The sequence below is a fragment of the Schistosoma mansoni genome, chromosome 3 (genome assembly GCF_000237925.1).
Source record: "Schistosoma mansoni strain Puerto Rico chromosome 3, complete genome".
NCBI lineage: Eukaryota > Metazoa > Platyhelminthes > Trematoda > Strigeidida > Schistosomatidae > Schistosoma > Schistosoma mansoni.
Genome location: NC_031497.1, coordinates 18,238,237 through 18,253,945, shown reverse-complemented (window position 1 = coordinate 18,253,945; position 15,709 = coordinate 18,238,237). Strand labels below are relative to the sequence as shown.

Genomic DNA, 15,709 nt, shown 5'->3' with positions numbered 1-15,709 from the left:
AAATTGACTGGAATGCTACTAATTAACACATATATCGTTAAATGAACTGTCTCGAAGATTTATTCCATCCCATTTTCTGGACTATGCATAGCCGTGCTTGCTAACATAACCGGCTGAAATCCGAAAACTTTTGCTGATGCTGCACAAATGTGGCCTTAGAAATGCCTTGGACCATAACTGAATAAAACTTAATGTATCTGTAGGCTACTCGAGTGTGAAATCAGAAACACTCATAAACTGTCCACAAGAACCACTATCAACTATAAAAATGATCCATCCAGAGAAGAACGGATTATTCTCCTTTAGAATTATGAAAGATAAATCCTTTCAGAAACATTTACGTAGGCAAGGTATATTTTTCCGTATGATGACAAAACAGAAGCGTATATGATAATATACATACAATTATTTATTGTTTCGGCCATCTGACATGACCACAATTTAACACCTCCGAAACATATATTATCACACATGATGAATATTTATGCTTCAGATTTTACATACAATTGCCTAAATTGTATTTGGATTATACCATAAACATATTTTCTAGAATAACCTGTTAGTTGGCAGACAAATAGCCCATCAACACTATGAGTGTTGTCAAATTGTGGCTGATCATAAGAAACTCAAAATATACTCAATTGTTTTGAGTTCCCTTTAGTTCATGTTCTACAAGTTTAGAAGCTTTTTTAAACAGAATTCAGATGTCTTGTTCCCTTACAACCTTATCGCTTTACAAATTTCGCAACTCTAAGCTCGTCTTTCATATTCTTTGATCAGCTCTCTGACCCTATCACCTCTAAACTGCATATCATCTGACCAGTACCTTTTGACTTATACCGTTATTTAGCTTTATATGTAACTTTACACTAAACAGTTGGGAGATAACTGCAGTCTGCCCATGCTTGTGGGACGGGGCATTTTTGAAAATTATTGCACTAGTGGCAGGTAATTGTTCAATATTACTGACGCTAATTTATTATGTTAGACACCTATTCGACTCATGTCTGTAACCTTGAATATGCGTCACTCCCTACCGGGAAATCATATTACAAGCCAAGCGATTCATAGTTATTTCGACCAAATAAGACGCAAGACTATAATTCCCTATCATTACTATATATTTCTGCCAGGGCAGGTGCACACCACATTTACAGGCATGATCTGTAAGTTACAACATTGATTTGCTTACAATGTGCTAACCAAAAAGAGTTGCTAATTACTCAGAACCTGATTTATTATTACTATTATTATTCTATTATTAATATTTTGTTTTCCTTTTCCTTCCTTTCTCAAACATGGCATATGTAATGTTAACATTATTGAAAATTGTGTATTATTGCATTTTTGAAGAAACCCGAAATGGTTTCTTCACAGCACTTATGTACCCATAAGGTGTTTGTGAATAATAATAATAATAAGTGAAGACAATAAAAATAAAAGACTGTACACTATTGCAGTCGTCCCAAAAGGTTAATGGTTAGGTTATTGTTCCATTATTGCACTAAGTGCAGTTTTTAAAAATGGCATCACGTCCACGTTGGACACCAGGTACAAATCCAGCACTGTTGTGTTAAAAATTTAGTCGTTCTAAGCGTATATGCAATACAACATTTTGAAATTATAGTTGTTTTAAGTTAGATTTACAGAGCACTTGGTATGAGCTGTGACATTGAAAAAACGCGTACTTCAAATTTGTTTCAGGCGTCAGATGCTTTAAAGCTGTGTTCTGAGAGCGTGATGCGGAGAAAAGATAAACAATCATAAGTCAGGTAACATATCTTGGATTTTGATGCGAAATTTATCCATGCCTTTGGCTCAATAGCGTTCTGTCATTTTAGCTGATGGGTATTTTGAGGCCTATTGCTAAAAGGCTGCTGTTTACAGACTGCCTTCACCAGCTGTGTATGGGACAGAAAAGCTAGGTCATCTGTGAAGTCAAATCTCCAGCTGAATCTCTGCCGAGCCAAACTTAGTTCTCTAAAACCATAACTCAGAGTTCAACCAGGAACATTATGGTGTTTTTTCTGTTACTATTGACTTTTTGTTATTTACGAAGAATGCAACTGGATCTGAAGGCATTAACCATGGTAGCGATTCCGCAAAGACACACTCTCCAACGTCCCTCTATTTAAGGGAGGTTTAGTTTCCCTGGCACAAAATACGTTAACAGGCATCAAAATATTCTTTCTTGCTTGAAACCCTGACGGTTCTGCAGTGAAAATGGAATTACGCATCTACGATATCTGTACCAGTCACAGCCGAATGACGATGTGAACTTCGTCTCGCTATCTGAAACCAAAACATTAGAAGTCCCAAACCTACCAAATAGTTGTCTGAGGTGTAGAAGTGTTTCAGATGTAGACGTTATTCGCACAACATCGATTTCAGGCCATCTAGAGTATGAACCTACCACTAACAAGAAATATTATCCATTTATTGGTCCAACATAATCGATGTGTACTCGGACCTAAGGCTTGTTCGTTTCAGGCCATGACTGAGATTCTACTTTCGGTGGATCTTTTGCACCTTCAGCACATCGACGACATCTCAACACGTGTTCTTCTTCCACAGCCTTTTCCATAAATGTCCAATAGACATAACTATGCATACTAATATCATCTATATATGCCATGGCGAACGGGACACCGCTTAACATGGTTCCCATGACTTGTTGAGAAATCGCTGAGGCACAACTCATAAAGAGCAGTCCATTATATTGGAACAATCTCCTATGTGTGTTCATTGTCAGCAGGAACCTACATCCTTCTTTGACCGCCACCTGAAGATATGCATCCGAAAAATCAATCGAAAATATGGGGCACCCATTCAACTTAGTAAACAAATCCTCTGGGACCGGCAAGGGGTATAAATGGTCCTGTGGTGCTTTGTTTAACCCAATGGTGAAGTCTCCACATACACGTTATTTACTACCAGATATTCTTATAACCACTAATGGTGTTGCCTACGCGGAATAATTTACAGGAGAAATAACCCCAGAGCTCTTCAGTCTGTCAAGTTCTGCACCCAAGGCATCAGTAATCGAATAAGGTGGCGGTTCCCTTGGAGGGAACACAGGCTTCGCTTTCTTTTGAACACACATACGAGCCTTTACCTCTACACATTGTCCTAATTTGTCCTCAAAGAGTAGTAATATTAGTTCTTGTCGCAATCTTAGCATTGTAATATGTAGGTCGATATTGAGGTCGGCCAAGTTCTATCCAAGTCTTTCTAGAAATTAATGTTATTTCAGACCCCGTGTCAACTTGCAGACTAACCGGTTCGCTATTAAAGATAGTTAGGCACTTCCTTTTAGATGAGAATCGATCACATTTTGTGGTCAGAACAACATTTGAATTATATGGTATATCTTTTGACGTCTGCGTCTTATTTCCCATACAAAACTTGTGCTGACGGTCAGCCACCTTTGGGCTACTTTTACAATATACTTGGGCATGACGATGTTTACCACATTGGAAACATACTCGTTTTTTCGAAGTAGCAAACATTAGTAGGATAGCACTTACCACATCGCCAACATGACGTTTCGAGTTTCATTTGATTTGGGATTTGCTGGGAGTACGGATACTTATTTCCAATAAAAGATTTCTGCAAAGTACTAACTTCACCGTCCCTAGTGTTCTTTCCACTAGATTTGTATCATGCTTTAAATTAACCGTTTTTGAGATTCTTCAGATACTGATTGCAGACTAATATTGGGATCTTGTTCGATCTTCACTAAAATCCATGTTCTGATATCTGCATCTACTGAGGATTGTAACTCACAGACAATAATAAGATAATTAGACTGATCTGAGGACGTTTCTTGTGACCGGAACCGCTCACATTCCCGGTTCACAATGCTTACATATATCACATAACCGTCCTGTGATTGTTTCACAAGCTGGAGACACTGGTATCTAGTATGGAAAATTGACGATCGTTCCCCAAATATACGTGTCAGGTATTCTACTGTTTCTCCGAAAGTTATGTCGGTTAGCTTTCTTGGAGGAATAAAATTACAGAACTTTTCATGTTGAGAAACTTCAAGATTCAGTAGTAATAAACTTAGCTTCGAACCTACGTCACACTCTTTACAATAATTAGTAAACAAATCAGCATGGCGTTTAAACCATGCCTCAAAAGTAACCCCACATTCTGGATCAAATCTAAATTCACTTATTGAATTCGTAATAGAATCCGAAGTCATAGTAGAATTAGATACCTGAGTTCTTGGGGATACTAACATATTCTTGACCAATAATTCGATAAGAGCATTTTGCTGTTGAAATGCTTATTTCAGATCATCCATTTTATTGTTATAAAATCCACTTTAACTGAATACATAGGCGTAGATCCGTTTTAATCACCGTCGCCAGTGTTATAACGGTCGGTTTTCTTTGTTTACACGAATGAGACGTTAATTTACCTTAGACGAATATCTAGACCAGATTCCTCCCCAGTGTCTACTCTACAAGACTTCAACACAACTCAGATCAAAAATATGTGAGACTGACTAGAACAAAAATATATTTCCACACCAAAACGACACAACCCAACAACAAATGGACAATCGATAATAAATAATAATAACAGGAGAATATATAACTCATCTAACACCTGTCAGACTATCTACAAGTCTGACTAAGCAAAAAAACCTATCATTACCATTCTCGCCTACACATCAAACACTTATACAAGAACAAGCCAAAGGGTGACTGTGATTTTAAGAGACTGTAACTAACAGATTGGAAATAACTTGAAAATGGTAAATCGTATAATAGTAGTCAATAGGTCAAATGGAAGCTTTAAATAAAAGGAATATGAATATACATAAAACAGTTACTTAGTAGTTATACAATGATATATATATATAATATAACGGAAATCAACAAATAAATTCTAGCAGCTACCATCTACTTATTCTTTCAGATATAACACTACATTGACGTCAGGTCTAACGGAAACATAGGACTTGAATGGTTTTAACATCAACGACACTTCTCTACTTATTAGAATGAGCTAGTTTCTAACAAGGGTAGATAAAAGTCAAATAACAGCTGAGGAGTAATTACTTAACTTACTCATGGTTCTAAATGTTCAGAATGTTATCACGGAATCCCTATTTGAATTCCGGAATCCACTACCAACATACAGTTGATCGTACTGATCATGATTAATAGAAACCACACTCAGGAAGTTGGTAAGATGCAAACTTCTTGAGAAACAGTAAAACACTTAAGATAAATTTATAGCTTTATATGATACCTTTTTTGTCTTTAAATATAGTACACAAATAGAAAAATTTCAATTGTTTGGAGAACGACACATCTTCACCTTCGTATGAATTGAGACATTTCACCTGTTAAAATGACCCATTGTGTCATTGAATAAAAATAAAGATAATTTTTTTCGATGGAAGTATTTACTTAAGCTGTACATTCGTATTTATAGTTAGATGGAAAATGTCTATAGAAGGATATAATCCATATGATTCAAGGTGAGAAATTAAGCCAAGAATACCAAAAATGGAATGGAATATTTCATTACAAACACATACGTTATTTGATTTGTCAGAAGATGAACGATTCAAATCTGAAGATTACACTCATACTGTTGCCAAAAGTCATGATTTTGAAATTAATGAAAATTTCAAAATTGACGGAGATTTAAGCTTCTTTCCCAAAAAATATGTTTCCAATTTATTTTGGTATAACATTATCGACTATTCAGCTACAAACATTATCTCTTGGTCCTAAATTTTGTAGTACGTTAACTAACATTAATGAACTCAGCGCTAAAATCCAGTTTGAAAGCCTTATTCGTCATACAAATGACCTCATCCTAGTATCCAATGGAGATTATGATCATTTTAAAACAACTTTTGCCAACTGTTGTAATTGGTATGTAAACGCAATACGTAAAACTAGTCTATTACTCACAAAGGAACATAAATCTCAATTATTTGATCTTCGGAGAAAAATCAGGATATAGTGTTGTGTTGCCCAGAAAAGGGTGCAGGGATTTTCCTTATAGATAGTCATGACTATGTCACCAAACTATCCTTGATATTTTATGATCCCGCCAAATTCTCTAAAAAAGCCATTCAAAAAAGATGCAACTGAGAAAATGGAACAGATATTAATTAAAATCCTCAGAGGAAAGATGATTTTATCATCAATTGTGAATTTTATGAACATCTTAGACCATCGGGTTCCGTTATACCGAGGCTGTACGGACTCTGAAAAGTCCATGAGAATGTCTCCCTACGTCCTATACTTGATATAAATAACTCTCCGTATCATTTGATTGCTTAATGGTTAGCTGATAGTTTACAACTCGTCAGGAATCATATCAGTAGATTCAACTCTCTTGATTCATTTTACTTTGTAGACTGAACTAGAAATATCAATGTAAATGGTAGAAAAATGATCTCATTGGATATCACTTCTCTCTTTACAAATGTTCCACTAACAGAAACTATGTTTTTTATGTGACTATAATGAAAATACTAACCTTGATATTTGGGTCTGGAGACATTATTTAAAAAGCTACTTCTACGATGTACTCAAGTGCAGTTCAGATTTATTAATTTCTATAGACAAACAGATGGAGTTGCAATGCGTTCCCTCTTGACTAATTGTTTCATGGCCAATCTGGGAAATACAGTACTTCGACCAATAATTGAGAGATTTCATTTATATAAGATATATATGGATGATAATTTCATTATTCGTGAAGAAGATATGAACCTTAATGAAAATCTGAATCATTTCAATAATTGTCATCACTCACTTCAAATCACGATGGAGGTAGAGGTGGAAGAGGAATCTCATTTTCTTGATGTCCGGTTGAAAACGTCAGATGGTTCTTCACAGAGATCTATATATAGAAAACCGACTTGCAATGGGCAGTATACTAACTTCCATAGCTTGGTCCCCATGAGTAGAAAGAGAAACGTAATTCACTCTTTATCCTCAAGGATTGGGTGAGTATGTTCTAATGACACATTAGATGATGAACTACTTCAACTCGGACAGATACTCATCAGAAATGGATATCCACCTAGATTTGTCGGTGGGAACTTAAATACTAGACAACGTCCTGAAAAAACGCCAACAGTTTGGAAGAAAACCCTTTATGAATATCGAGTTTGAAGGAAATACTGCTGTTGAAATCTTGAATAAACGAATTTCGAATCCCCTGCATAAAACCTCCTACTCAGATAAGTTTCTCATTGTTTTCTGAAGCCGGACTACCATTCACGGATATGTTGAGAATAAACTTCCGCTTGGGGCCACATCAATAGGTATCTATGAATTTACTTGCTCCTGTGGGGCAGGTTACATTGGTCGCACAAAGCAATCACTCTATAGACGCATCTCAGGATACTACCCAGCATGGTTTTTAAAAAGAGAATGCAAAACAGCTACCAGTTCAATACAGGAACATCTAACCAACTCTAGACACGTCGCTCCAAAGGAGTCTTCTTTTAAAATAATCTACACAATCAAAAACGTATGCATTGCTGAGGCATTGGTGATCCACTAATTCAAGCCTGAACTCTGAATGCAAAAACGATACATCCATCCTCTTATTCTTCCTTGGCCCTAATTCCCTTCTATAGAATGTTTTGGTTGGTTTTCTTTTAAATTAATGTTTTGTAATTTTAAACAGTAATCTGTTATTATTATCCTTTAACAATTTTTCATGATTATTGTACAGTTATTATTATGACCTTTATGTTTATCTTTCACCCTTCTATAGTTATCTAACCCCCTGATTATTACATGACCTTATCTGATAATTAAAGTCTCAAATCACTTTATGATGCAATCTTTTCTATCCTTCTACAGGCATTTCATGTTCCTACGAACCAAAGAATTCTACTTTTGTTCAGTAATGACAGCAAATTAATAGGACACTCATGAGTACATTACTAAGACCAAAACTGACTAACAGATTTATAATACAAAACAGTGAGACTACCAGATACCGTAACTCGCAACTGCGTTTATCACCTGATGTATATTTACGAGAGTTATTACATTGGTAGGACAGAGAGATATTTGCCAGGATGTTTACTCATACTTTAGGGAATCTACACACGACTCTGTACCACTATTCACAATATAAACGACGAGGTATTATATCAATTATAAATTAACAACAGAAACTGCTATTAAACCTAAAAATTGATACTCTGAAACAGTGACGAAATTGTACTACCCAAAATTTTCTTATACATTCTAAAGTACTCGTCTTTCTTGACAAAAACAGCACTGTCACAGTTTACTACGTGTTTTCAAGGTCACTCGTCATACTCGTGACACCCTCAAAAAGTATCTGAATGTTTTAAGATTCTACAGGTAAAGTTTATCTATTAAAAACGTACTTACCTAAAATCCCTCAAGCTGTTAATTGAAATCACTCGAATAAATCGAGTTCTTACTCGAAAATTTGGTACTAATAGTGATGTAAATTTGTTAAGAGATATGAAGTTTGTTCATGAATAATGATTAGTCAGTATTCTTTTATAGTGCAATAAATAACAGTTGGGTCAAGACACGGTGAAAGTTCATGAATCTTTTAAGATTGTGGTACATCTATCGGAAGGGATGATAAAAAACTCAACAGGAACCAGTTGATTTTCATGATGTATGTAAACGTTCTCTATTGAAGAACTATTTTACACAGAACAAATAGGATAGTTAATGTTGATTTAAAATTAAAATCAAATTTTAAAACAGTATGAACAAAAGTATATGAATACTACCTTATAAACCTATTCGAACATCTAATGAATTCATGCTAGAAACAATATCTAACAATGAAAATAGGAAAATATACAATGGAATATATCCTAGGTAAAATATCATAAGTATTCCTATTATTTATGATAATTTGTTTCTGGTAGAGCTAATCCAACCATTTTGGCAGCTTCTTCAGTTGTTTTCTCTTTGGTTTTATACAATTCCACGAGTTCCTGAAAAATAAAAAAAGGATACTAATAAAAATACAGTACAAAGTTAGGTATTTTTTCCACAATACATTACTTGTTATGAAAAAGATACTTATGTTGTTGTATTTACTAAATTAAATAAGTTAAGTTTTAAATTATTATTACTAATATGGAAATTATTAATTACCGTTCCAAAAAAAGATTACAGAAGATTCTTTCCACATAGAAAATGAAATCTGCTTTCATTTTGACTATGAGTGACTGAGAAAAAACTAACCCAGATTGTATAATGTAACATAAGTAAAGGTATATATCAAACTAGATATTTTCAATATTACCTTAGTGAATTTCAAGTGATTTAATTGAACGGTTACTCGCGAAAATTCATAAGTAAATACGGATCGTCTTTAAAAAAAAGCAAATCAAATATCATACGGTTAAGAAAAAGCCTATATTCTTAAAACTTGGCTTAAAGGTGATGAGATAGCTGGAAGGATTGATTTTAAACTAAAGGCGATACTAAAAAGAACTTATCCAGCGACCAAGTTGGTGTCCGTATATCAAAATAAGTGCTTATCGAGACAATTGAATGTGGACATATACCCGGCTTATGTTACCTCTAATTGTGTTTACCAGTTTACATGTATATGCTAAAGCAAATTGTTATAACTATATATATATATATATATATATATTCCTTATTACGACCCAGCTATTCCTATTGCTTAGTATTCTTGGACACCAATACACTCGACAAGTTCCCAAATCAGAACACGGTTGAACAGGGAAGAAATTATATTCCAAATAGCAGGAATAGATGAAGTAGGAAGTGCAATAAGAAATACGTTAGTATATTTATAGATTTTACATGAGAAGCTTCTAGAGTCTTCTCCAAGCAACGACTGGAGCTGATTGGATAAGAATTAGCCAATCAGCGTGCAGCAACACCATCATGCATGAAACATGCTTTAATCCAATCTATGTCCCGCTAACACAAATACACTGGAGGAACAGAATGGAGGGTCTGCGTCCGTATCTCCAATCATATTCCTCAAAAGTTAAGACTAACCAGACAGGTTTTCTACAGTGCGACTGCTTTTCACTTACTCGATAGTAGGCCTGTCGTTGACGTTAAGAAATCGTTCAAAATAACCAACAAATAAAGGAATTCTAGACTGTTACGATTTGCCGAAGTTGTTGCAATAAAAAGATTTGAACCGAATTTATAAATTGAAAAGGAAACAGTTATAAACATTTTTATTCTGGTGACCTTATTTCGTATGAAATTATTACGTAAGGCTTTGTTTTATTTTCTCCATAACTCCAATCTTAATCCTTACTTTTGAGCTTTACTCAACTAGTTCATATAACATGATCTATCTTCCGTTTCGAAAAGAAAACATATTTTCTTGTTCCCATACTCTTCTAGAATATTCAGATATTCGATCCATAAATAAGCCATTGTTTGAATAATTTTAATTCTTTCGTACTATAGTCTCTTAAAACTATTCTACCTTCACATTTTAACTCAGTTTATTCTGAACGTTCCTGATGTAAAGTATGTACAACTTGTTTTAATGATTAATACTACAGCTTTAGGTTATAAGCAACTGAGGAGTACCCACGAAATAAATGAATTTACGTTACTCTATTAACATATTTGTTCTTTCTTTATTCAAGTTTTGAATAGGAAAGGTTGTATGAAATATAATGAATTTATTGTTCATCTCGTTTTATTTAAGTTTATCAAGCGATCAGAATGTGTGAAAATTCTTTTTCTTTTTAACAAAAGTAGTGTATGCTTACTAGATTGTATTCGTTTGCTTAAAGATGAAAGTACATTTACAGTAAAACTTATGTAGACAGAGAAATAAATTAATGATGACATTTAAAAATGGTTACTTACTGAATGTTTTCGTAAACTTTGCAAATAATTTAAATATGTTTCAGCTAGATGAACACTTTCATTTTCTCTAGCACATTTTTGAGCATCGGTTAAATGATTATTTCTAAATTCAGAAATAACGTATTGCACTACTGGTGAATAGTCAAAAGGCTAAATGAAAGTGAATGATTTGTCAATAAAAAATTTCCAAAAAGAATTACTAACTGCTCTTTGATTCTTTCGAACGTGTCGAAGTTCACGGAGAATATTTCGGAATAGCTGAATCCTCGATGACATTGTCGATTATTTGATGATGAATTTATCTATAGTTAGTGGTAGGATAAGTACTTCATGATGAAAAGATATAAAGAAATATTTTGAGGCAAAAAAATTGTACATTTAAGTTGATAATTTTAGAGATTTGACTAGTAAGTGTAAAGCCGTTTCATTACGAAACAACATTATTTTTTAGGACCAAAAAACATCAGATTCAATAAGAATCACTTTTTAATTCACTACTATTTATAAAAAGTGGTTTGTTATATTTAAAAACTGTGCATGTATCCGAATAACTAAACGGACATCCAGATCGCAAACAATGTGGATCCAGATGAATCAGTCAATTTTTAAATAAATGGTTATGAACTGCTTTAGTGATTTGCAAACACACTAATAGCTTTCCTATAAGTTGTTTCTCTCCTGCATCTGACTTATTCCAATCGTTGAACAATTTAGTGAAATACAACACAACTTGTATGATGAAAACACCTTGCCCTCGGGTACGTAAAAACGCTAAAGTTAAGTACATTATTCCTGTTTAATGACTACAGACCCAAAGTCAAACGCAAGTTCGAGTAATTGCGTAATTCTGCCGATTTAGATGTCACATAAATGTAGGTCGGATACAATCACGTTGAGAATCCGAAGTTTAAACTGTTAAAAACACCAGCTTTTCCAACTGCAAAGTGACCCTTTTATTTCCAGGAAATTATAGAAATAAGTTCAATCAAAGCTGTTATCACCACCCAATACATCAACTCATGTTAACAGTCCCATACATTGTCAAAAAAACAAATGTACATTTTTATAGTTGAAATCATGAGTCGATTGAATCTAGACCACCACGGAAAACATGGAAGCATTGGACAGCCGTTTCGTCCTATTGTGGGACTCCTCAGTAGTGCGCATACACGATCTCGCCTCGCGAGATTCCGATCCAGTACCTATCAGTCTCACACGCGAGCGTTTGACCTCTAGACCACTGATCCGGCATTCAACGGTGTTAATGTCTAACTTCAACCAATCCACGAAATTGAGCAACCATCCACCACTGTCTTCAGTGAGTTACTATATCACAACAGACTCTGTTGAACTCCACTGGTGACTGCTTCTCACTAGAAGGAAATATCTCTTGAAGCCAGTCACTAGTGAGCATATGATCATTATCAAAAGTGGGTTCGTGGATGTGCACTGCTGAGGAGTCCCACAATAGGACGGAACGGCCGTCCAGCATTTCCAGGTTTTTCATGGTGGTCTAGCTTCAATTGACTCATGATTTCAACCACAAATATTACTAAAATCTCCACAAAAACCCCCTTCTGGGAATATAAATTTAACAAAACCTGGAACTACTACTGCAGAATGGTCTGAAAATGAGACTAATGATGTCCTTATGTAAAACGCACATATTTGATAAGAAATTATACAAGCTTGCGGGATTATCAAGCTTAAAGTTCTCTTTGTCCATTGGAGGAATTGGAAGAGTTGGAAATATATATTTTAAACAAAATGTACAAGATAAATTTGTAAGTTAACTAACTTTATAATTTTTTTACATATTAAGTGACAGTGATATTTGGGATAATGGATGACAAGCCAAAACATCCCTAAAACATATTCTACTTTGCGAAATAAAAAATTGGTTCGGCCTTCAAGTTTACATTGTTGCAGACTGATAGGAGGAGGAATCCTCACAACTTCAGATTTTACGATGGCACAAGAAGATTGGTATTTGGTGACGCTTATTTGGTAAGCAGATTAGCACCTAAATTCTTATTATCAGTGAAGATGGTCTTGCAAGAGATTACAACGTTATACATGGTTGCTTTCACCTGGGAGACAAGGCAAATGCATAATTATAGAAGGAAATATATTGTAAGTGACAATGTGTACCACTAACTATTTTCTGTTGTTTTCTAGACGCAGTCATCAACCGTATGTGATATATTTGTAAGTCAACTTATAAATCCTTAGCAAACATTTTACAAACACGTAGCAATAAACTTTGATTGTTGCCTAATTTTAAAATTCTAATGATGAATAAAGTGAAGCCTGCTGACAACTAAAGGAAAACGTTTAGGTTGTTGAGATTATTGATACTTTTGACTTTCCCCAAGTAAATAAACGAGATATAACTAGTACAGTTAGCATGAATAATTATTTTGTTCCAAATGGTAGGCGTTATTGGCAGCTATTATGTTCAAGACACCTTGGATAGACTGCTTTCTTTACATTTCGGTTGGGGATAATCATATATACGACTATGTTGTAGCTGCTAGATACGTAAGCCGCGATATAGACGCTTGAATAACCCCTTGATGATATTATTTTTGGAAATTGTAATCGTACTTTCTGTGAATAAGTGAATATTAAAAATGATAAGTCCTGTCAACTCGTGCGGACAATGTATAAACGTTTTTGTCCGGAGAAATAAAGGCGCATGCTATAGGTTTATGTACGAAAGTAAGCTGGCCTGTTTACAGAAACAGCATCATTTATGAATGTGGCTAAAATGAACGTTGCTAAACTGCATCGGTACTGACATTGTGCTGGTCAACCAAAACGATCGTTTCGATGAGACATTTAGATAATTCTAACGTGGAACTGAGGTTGTCGTACTTTTTAAGGTCAAAAGATGGTTGTATATTATTGTGAGGAATAAAGATTTATAGTGGGAAGTGGGGGTTAAGAGCCGGAGTAAGTATTTTCATAACGAACTGGAATCAGCCGTAGTGCCGAAATGCTATAAAAGTATACTATTCGGTGGATTTCGCGAAAAAACGAAAGACTTGTTATCTAAATCTAATTGGTACGTCGAGAAATTATAGTTTCGTCAGCGTTTAAAACTATTAAAACCAAATAATTGACGTATCCGTCAGTTTGAGACTGCACAAAAGCTTCCACTGAGCTACATGTAAGTGGAAAGCATAAAAAATATGCTTATGTAGGCAGGAATACGGCTAAAGCCTACTAAAAAATATCCGCAAACTCAGGAGCAAGTAACTCCCAATTCAAATAGTCCGCTCTTTCCTCAATATTTAGATGGTGCAAATGGTTGTGGACGGAATAGTAGAAGCTTTCGCTTAACGGGCTTCCTTGCCTAGTGGCACTGGACCACAAATACCTCTAGGTAGGAACCTAGGTATATTAACGATAACAGAGGAAAAAAAGAAATTAATAAATCATAATAACATGTTATCCTTAATCCTTAAAAACAGGTCAAGTTTCCTCTTAAAGGACTCATAGAAAGTCACTTGCCTAGCCTGGCATTTCACAACTCTTGAAGAGTAGAAGTTTGTGTCTACAGTCCGTTCTGCTATGTTGGGTCTCCAGTCTCTAGGTGTTACCTCCTACGTTTGTATTGGGGCTAGACTTTAGTAGGTGTTTAAGGGGATGTTCAGAAGTATTTAGGATTTTGTAAGTTATTAGTTCACCTCAAGGACGCCTATACTCCAATGAGTAAATGTTTAGTGATTTGAGGCGCTCTTCATTAGGTTTGAATTTGAGTCCCGAACTGATTTCGTGGCCTAGGGTACCTACAATTCTAAATCCTTGTCGACTTAGGATACTCCTAGAGAGGAGTTTCCTAAGTTGTATCTGTAGTCTGCAACATGTCGTAGATGGACTACTTTACACTTCGAAGTGGTAAAAGTAAACTCGTTGTAGTCTGTCCAACTTTGAAGTTCAGTCAGATCCTCCTGAAGTGCCAGTATATACTCTTGGCTGCGTATCTATCCAGAGTTCCACATCATCGGATAAAAGTAATAAATCTGACGAGACCTGTCGTGGAAGATCGTTTATGTAAATCAAGAAGAGAAGAGGTCCTAGTAATGAGTTCTGAGGGACACCGCTAGGACATTCCATAGCCTGAAACAAAGTAAAGTTCACCCTGGGATTAAAATCTTGATTTTTTAGATATGGAGTGAGCCAGTCAATCAAAGGGGGTTTGATACCCAGTCGTTTGAGCTTATTGATGAGACATATGGTTGACCCTATCAAGAGCTCTAGAGAAGTCAAGCTAAATGATGTCAACCTTCCCCTTGCAGTCATGGATGCTTGTCCATCTATCCACCGCAGCCAGCGGGTTGGTCATACAAGAATGACCCTTCCTGAAATCATGCTGTTAGGGTGAGAAGTTTAAGGATGATAAGTAGTCGTGTTTACCATCGCATATCGGGGCTCCGTAATTTTTGAAGGAATAGGGAGAAGCGCTGTCAGTCGGTTTGGTGATAGTCGATTGTTTTCCCGTATTATCGTTGATATACCTAGGCTCTTGCCTGGAGGTATTGGTGATCCAGTGTTACTAGACACCGAAGCCCGTTAAACGAAAGCTTCTTCTGTTCCATTCACAACCATTTGAACCATTTGAAATGACAAAGCGTAACATAATCATATAATCCGATTTGATGAGTCTTCTCTAGACGTGTCAACAAGTGCTCAAACCTTCGGATATATATATAGCTCTTAGTTTCTCGCGAGTGTAGACGTCATTACGTTTATACATTTCATCTCGTAGTCGATTCACGTGACTTGCAGTGATTGATAAATGTACTTAGAAGTTTTAATTTTGTTTCGGAAGCTTT

The 15,709-nt window shown here is 35.3% G+C and overlaps 1 protein-coding gene across 1 annotated transcript; it reads right to left on the bottom strand.

The window, feature by feature from the left end:
* Positions 1-8,357: 8,357 nt before the first annotated feature.
* Positions 8,358-14,146, bottom strand: Smp_084910 (hypothetical protein). The gene is made up of 4 exons (XM_018799490.1): positions 14,098-14,146; positions 11,073-11,170; positions 10,869-11,018; positions 8,358-8,986 (listed from the first exon to the last, which is right to left on the bottom strand). Exons 2-4 carry the CDS (start codon positions 11,142-11,144, stop codon positions 8,891-8,893), a joined length of 318 nt encoding a protein of 105 aa, XP_018651273.1. The 5' UTR covers positions 11,145-11,170; positions 14,098-14,146; the 3' UTR covers positions 8,358-8,890.
* Positions 14,147-15,709: the final 1,563 nt, after the last annotated feature.